The sequence below is a fragment of the Plectropomus leopardus genome, chromosome 16, assembly GCF_008729295.1.
Source record: "Plectropomus leopardus isolate mb chromosome 16, YSFRI_Pleo_2.0, whole genome shotgun sequence".
NCBI lineage: Eukaryota > Metazoa > Chordata > Actinopteri > Perciformes > Serranidae > Plectropomus > Plectropomus leopardus.
In genome coordinates this window covers 8,056,830-8,063,548 of record NC_056478.1, presented here as the reverse complement: position 1 = coordinate 8,063,548, position 6,719 = coordinate 8,056,830, and the positions used below count along the sequence as shown (strand labels likewise).

General features: G+C 39.0%; 1 protein-coding gene across 1 annotated transcript in view; it reads right to left on the bottom strand.

The window, feature by feature from the left end:
* Nucleotides 1–1,546: 1,546 nt before the first annotated feature.
* nkain2 (sodium/potassium transporting ATPase interacting 2) overlaps nt 1,547–6,719 on the bottom strand; it is a 97,775-nt gene continuing 92,602 nt past the window's right edge. The window contains exons 6-7 of the mRNA XM_042503742.1: nt 6,407–6,488; nt 1,547–1,810 (exon numbers count right to left, since the gene is read on the bottom strand). Of these exons, the coding sequence (XP_042359676.1) occupies nt 1,801–1,810; nt 6,407–6,488 (92 nt within the window). The 3' untranslated portion in view covers nt 1,547–1,800. The remainder of the gene's footprint in view (nt 1,811–6,406; nt 6,489–6,719) is intronic.

Here is a 6,719-nt window from a genome sequence, read left to right as displayed (position 1 = left end):
TCTCCAAAATTGGTTAAATAAAAACCAAAACAAACACTGAATAAAGAAGTTTCAAGTTAAAAAAAATGTGTTGGCATGTTGGAGACAGGCTGCTAGCCAGGGAACCTGCTAATGTTATCTCACCTTTTTCTCTGATAACTTAACATCCAGACGTTCAGGAGGTTTTTATCTTGAGCCAAATTATCCACAGAGGTATTTTCCTCTCCAAAACACTCAGACCATAGTGATTTAAACTGGTAAAAACACTAAGTAAAATAGTGTTTTTCTGGCGCCCTTGTTGCGGAGGGGCTTCTAACTATGGTGGCCGATGCGAAAACGTGAATAGCCCTTTCTAGAGCCAGTGTTAGGTTTGTCCGTTCTGGGCTACTGTAGAAACATGGCAGTGCGACATGGTGATTTCCATAGACAAGGACCTGGTCCTTAAATATAAACACCTCATTCTAACAAAAACACTAACTCTTATTTTGAAGTGGTTATACACTAAAGAAAACATTAATAGATTCAAAATCTGCCAATACTTCCACCTAAATCCTACACACTGCACCTTTAAAAAGAGGTGGCTGCTGCGGATCATGCTGATTGGGCACTTGATTTGGCCTCCTGCTTTTTTTGTTTGAATTCAGAAAAAATGTAAAAACTCGCTTGCTGAAAGAGATGTGTGAGTGACGACAGAAGCTTGGCTACAGAGCTACAAAAGGACTGAGGGGGAAACTGCTGCCTCTTCTGGGGTTGTTTTCTTTGTCATCTTCTGTCTCTATCTACCTCGACTGCTCTGTCTTGGATGGAAGACAAAATATTCAGACAGCGAGAGACACATCTGGAACAGCTGTCCCCTTCTGTACTAATATGGCAGAAAACACCCCATGGCCTGTGGGATGCTGCAGCTAGAAAGTCCATCTGTCAGATGTTCAGTCTTTCTGTCCGGCAGACTGATATCTACTGTAAACATTGTTTAAGATTCACATTAGTAGCAAAAAAAGTTAATACATCTGTCTTGTGTTTGTGCATGCATGTGTGAACTCACATATGCATCACTGAATGTATGTGAATGTGTGTGTACCCTATACACATGCACATGTGGAATGAAAGGATGTAAATCTACACTGTTTTTCTGACATTCTTGTATTCGAGCTCCCGTTTTTGCTGCAACAAGAACCCGAATGCACCAAAAAGAAACCTTAGAAAAAACAAAAAGACATTCCTATATCGGTAGTCTTGTTTAGAGATGCTTCGTCGGTCTGGTTGGATGTCCAGTGTCTGATGTGTCAGGCACAAAGAGCAAAAAGTTCCAGATGTTTAAACAGGCTCTATTTATACAGGAGGATGTGTCTGTGTCTTTTTTTAACTCTTTGGTCAGGCATACCTGCACTTGTCTGCAGTAGCTTGAAGAAACAGGGCTGAACTCCGTGAGTAATCGGGCCTCTTTACATCCCACAATGCAGATAACCAACATCACAAGAGGAAGCGAGTAGTCGGCTCCTGATTGCGTCCCTCAGAGATTAAAAAAAAAAAAAAAAAAAAAAAAAAAAAGCAGTTGTTAGGGAGGCTGCCTGCACTGGTGTTGCTCACATTTCCTGCAGTTACCGTGTTCAACCACACAAGGCCAGTGTTTCATCAAAAACAGACCAGGGCGGCAATTTGACCAAGAACTGGAGGGGGATTTGTAGGTTAAAACGCAGAATATCATCTGTATCCTGTCTACTTGTCTTTGTTGTTTATTCAGAGACAGTCGGAGTCGTAAGAGCAGGATGTTAAGCAGTGGTGGTTGGTAAGGCAGCGCTCCTGGAGTAGCTCCTGGGTTTACTTCGACCTGAGTGAAGAGGAGAAGAGAGGGTTACACAAAAAATAGCAACTAAATCCCTTTTTACTGCTTTAGTATAGATTTAGAGGTAAATGTTTATGTGGAGCTCTTAAACTGCAACTGTTTGAGGTATAATTGAGGACTGTAAAGATTAAGAGGTTTATGATTAAATGCTTAGCGGTGCATTTGCTCGGCGGCGTCCTTGTTAAACTGATTCACTCTGGAAAATAAGCTGAACAACATAATGTTCACTGAGGACATCAGAGGCTCTTGTCCTGTGTGTTTTATTATAGATAACACTCAGGAGACAGCTTGAGCTCACCCACATGGGGACACTGACTTTGATACTTTTCCTCCAAATTAAAACAGGAAAGACAAGAAAAAAATGCTGTTTGTTAAGCAAAATAAAAAAACTATATATTTATTGACACTGTGTTTTAAAGGAGCAGTATATGTCATTCAGAGTATATCTATGATTTAGGCTGGCTTACATCAACAAGGATTCATTTAATCTAAGATTAGCTCTAATCAGTGTTTAGTAAAACTCGGTTTAAAATTAGATTAAATACTAAGCAGGGTTCTGTTGCACCATTAAAAATCAATCTCAGCTTAAGAAAGCCAAGTTTATTTATCTAAACAGATTTTAATCAATAGGGCCAAACTTTATATCAAATTTAAACTACTAAATGAATAAATAAATAAATACATGCATAACCAGCACGTTGTTGGCATCCAGAAAGTATTAAAAGAAAAGTGGTTGGGGCGTGTTAACTGTCTAATCGGTTGCTTTTCCATAACAATAAATGTTACATTATTGTTAGCTTAACAGTACCCATGTTTAATTCATAAGTGGTAAAATACACTGCTGCCCAATTTGATACACCCATGGGGTTTTGCAGCTTCAGTCCCACTTAAACTCTGGTATGACCAGCAACTAATGTCAGCAAACTTTAGGTAAATGCTGCTGTCACACTCGATATGTGTGACTTTAGGACTCCTCTCCACTTGTGACACTGTGACAATACCTTAGGATTTCAGCTGAGTGGTGAAGAAAGAGACAGTAGTAATAGCAGCTGTTGTAGTTATTTATCATTGTCCTGCTGTATAACTGTAACTTGAGTGAGTTACATATTCTCTTTTCGGGATCATACCTTTTATCTTAAAGTTAAATTTAAGACTGTATCACAATGAAGAAGAAAGTGTGCATCTACCAGCTCACCTGGCACTACTGAGCTGTTAGAGCTCAGCTGAGGAGGACACCATTAATGTTTACGACTGTCACGAGCTCGGGCCTGTTGTCCATGCACGCTTCCTTCTGCACGATGATACGTTTGGTGGGTGTAGCTCAAAAGAAAAAGGTTCCTACATGAAACTGCTCACAACAAGGGATCATCATGATCTTTGGATCATCTTAAGTAACCAGGTCGTGATTTCTGGAAAGGGACGCTGCTGTTGAGTCTTTTGAATGTTATTTTTTTGGTGCTTTGAGCACCTCAAACAGAGTGCCATCTAGTTCCATATATTGGAGAAAAGGCAGATGTTTCTTCCCCTGATATCTCCAACACTCTGCAACTCACACCAAAACAATCTAGATTGATAAATAGCACTACAGGTAAGAGAAAAAGATGCTTATTTTGTACGTATGCATTTGAATGTATATGAATTTTTGGAGAACTGTCCCTTTAATTTACACATTTAATAAGTTTGTAATAAAATTTGTTCTGAGCCCTGAAAAAAATAACCAGCTACAAGAAAGACCCTGAAAGCTTAATCAGGTTTTAACAACAGATGCAGAAAATAAAACATCGATTGTGGGGAAAAATTAATAAGATGTTAACGATCAGGACTTGATATTTCAGCTCTATTGTGTTGCGATTGCAATGACATTTTTCTTGCTCTCATTTAAAGGCACGTGAAGAAACACATGCTTTTACAGGTCAACAATGAGTAGATGTTTTTTTCTTTGCAAAGAAGTGCATATTTCTACAAAAATTCTAGAGATGTTAATTGTTGCGAAGTTATGTGTGCGTGTGTGTGTGTGTGTGTGTGTGTGTGCATGTGTGTGTTTGTGTGTGTGTGTAAGGGTGGTTGGGTGTGAAAGATTTCCACTGAGACGCTACAGCTGATGCCTTTTTATTGGTCCCCCTGGCCTGAGCCAATAAACACCAAAGTGAGGGGACAACAGCTGGGGAACAATGATAGCATATTGATGATGTTTGTGCAAGTGTGTGTGTGTGCATACATGCTTTGTTTCTGTGTGTGTGTGTGTGCATTAATGTACAAGCACAACATGTCCATCAGCACATTTACTGTGTGTGTGTGTGTGTGTGTGTGTGTGTGTGTGTGTGTCTGGTTGTTTGTGTGTATGCAGTGTTTGTGTGCCTGCATCTGTGTGTGCACAGATATGTGTATTCATGCTCAGGCTCGTGTGTGTGTGTGTGTTTGCAGCCATTATCTTGGGGGTCGATGATTTATGATCTGTGTTATGACTTCCACAGGGGACATATAAAACTACAGAATGGCCCTTTATTGCCTTTCTTCTTTGTTTAGTCCTACCTTTCATCCATCACTCTCTCTCTCTCTCTTTCTCTCTTAGTCTCTCACCCATCTTGATCTCAATTTCTCCCTGTGTACGTCTGCATCTCTCTCTAATTCGCTCCGGCTCTTTTCTCTAATAAAAACACTTATTGATCACCTGTCTGCCGCACATCAGTGAAATCACCATTATTCCGTATTGTTGTCTGTTATAGTGCTGTAAGCTTTTGCTGTATGGCTCGCCGCTTTCCACAAGACGAAGAGAGACAGTGAGATTGATGCCGGGCTGTCTAAGCCAGCACTCAGACTCATTTTGTGTTATCCTATTGGCTCTCCAGGCCTAAGAATAGCTGAAGATCTCGACAAAATTGTAATCTGGGGTTTGAGTCTCCTGAAATCACTCTGTTATCTACCATCTAGCCTGCGGAGATACAAAATAAAAGCCTCCATATCACAAAAACAGGATGTCCTTTTCAGTCAATGTGGATAAAATAAAGAAATTATGAAACACAGTTTCAATGAGAACACCATCAAGGATACAGTAGCTTTCATCACCTTTTGCCACATGTGAGGGAAGTGATAAAAGTGCTACAACGGTGATAACTTATGAGACCTTGGGCTGATAAATGATAAGAAGCCCTTATGCTGATACAGCGAGAATGTGCTTATATCATCCTCACTGCAGAACTCAAGATATCAAACACAGATAAAAATTAGTCCCCAAACACAGCATGATGATAGGGTGGAATTTAAGAGGGTTTGAGGATCCAGAGTGCATTTGAGGAATAAAAACTGGATTTTTGGTTCCATTTAGCACAATAAATGCTATTTTATCCTCATCTAAAGAACTAAATGCAGTATCCATTCAAGGCGTGACTGTTCAGAACAGGCTGAGTGTTTGGCATATGTATTGCTGCTTGCAGCTTTTTTAAGAATCATTCATATATCAACATATTTATCACTGTACAGGCTTCGTGCACTGCTCGTACATTTTCCTTTTGTGACCAATGCTGCAATGCTGTGTTTGGAACAGCATAAACTTTGACCAATTTTAAAGTACGTCTTTACCCAGTACACAGTAACTTTTGTGCATAATGTCATTCATGGGCTGCTAATTCAAGAGATATAATAAAAAAGATTTAATGTGGAGCTAAAACAATGTCCAACTATAAACCAGTATAAAATAATGTATAAAAACATTCATGAGGTACAGGGATGAAGAGGGAGTTTGACAATGACCAGGTGTTTAAAGGGTTACTGTTTAGTTATTTGATTACTTAATATTTATTATTTTACAGTTTATGTTCCTCTTTTTATCCATAAATAATACTGATAATACTTCAATGACTTATGAGGAAGGGGTGGGATTAAATGAGTTCTTCTCACTCTGTTTTGAAGATGTAAACCAAGTCATCATGTGTTTGACCATCGCTTTTGCTTTCTGTCGTTCATTGTCTGTAAATATTACCTTTTTTGTTTGTCTGCTTGTTTGTAAAATAATTTCTCTATCAAATCAAATCATGATGTTTATATGTTAAAACATATTGATTTATGTAGCTTTTTTCACTCATTGTACTCTGAAAAACCCCCCACAAAAGGCCCCAGAAGTACTTAAAAATTATGCAACGCAGGTTTATACTACTTACTTGTGTACTTCTACTTCCACTTCAGAGGAAAAACACTACATACCACTACATTTACCTGATGGAGATATGATACTGGTTACTACTGTACTACAAAAAGAGGAAAAAAACCCAAAACAAACACTTAACTAAAATATATAAAAAAATACAATAAAAGATAAATGACTACAAAGAGCACACTGAGCTGAAAAAGTAACCAGTCAGTAAACACGAATCCAATAATAAACAAGTTAGAAATGTTTAAAATTTTCTGAGGATAATGAGCTGTTGATAACATACTTCATGATATATGATAGATATGCAAAGGCAACTCGGAAAAACAGTCAAAGTTTGATAATATTGTGGGTATGTGATAAAAAAAAAAAATTTCATTAAGGCGTCTGTAGATAGAAATGTAGATGAATAGATGGCGTGTTACTGCACTTACATGTACATGGGCTGTAGCTGAAGGTGGGAGGTCTTCTGAGGCCCCTGGTAACCGTACGAGTCGAACCCTCCTATAAAATCAACTGCACAGAAGAAACACCAATTAGAGGAAGTGTATTGTGGTTATCAGCTGGGAACCTCCCACCACAGATGATTCACTGCATCAGGCCTCCTACACATCCAGAGGTCTCAACAGAACAGTTTGAGGCTGAACCACCACCTCTGCCGCCGCTGCTCGTCGAGCTAATCAGGACTGTGGGCATGAAACTGCTTCGAGCAAAAATTTGGCCTGGACTGTGTGAGAACGCTGCGAT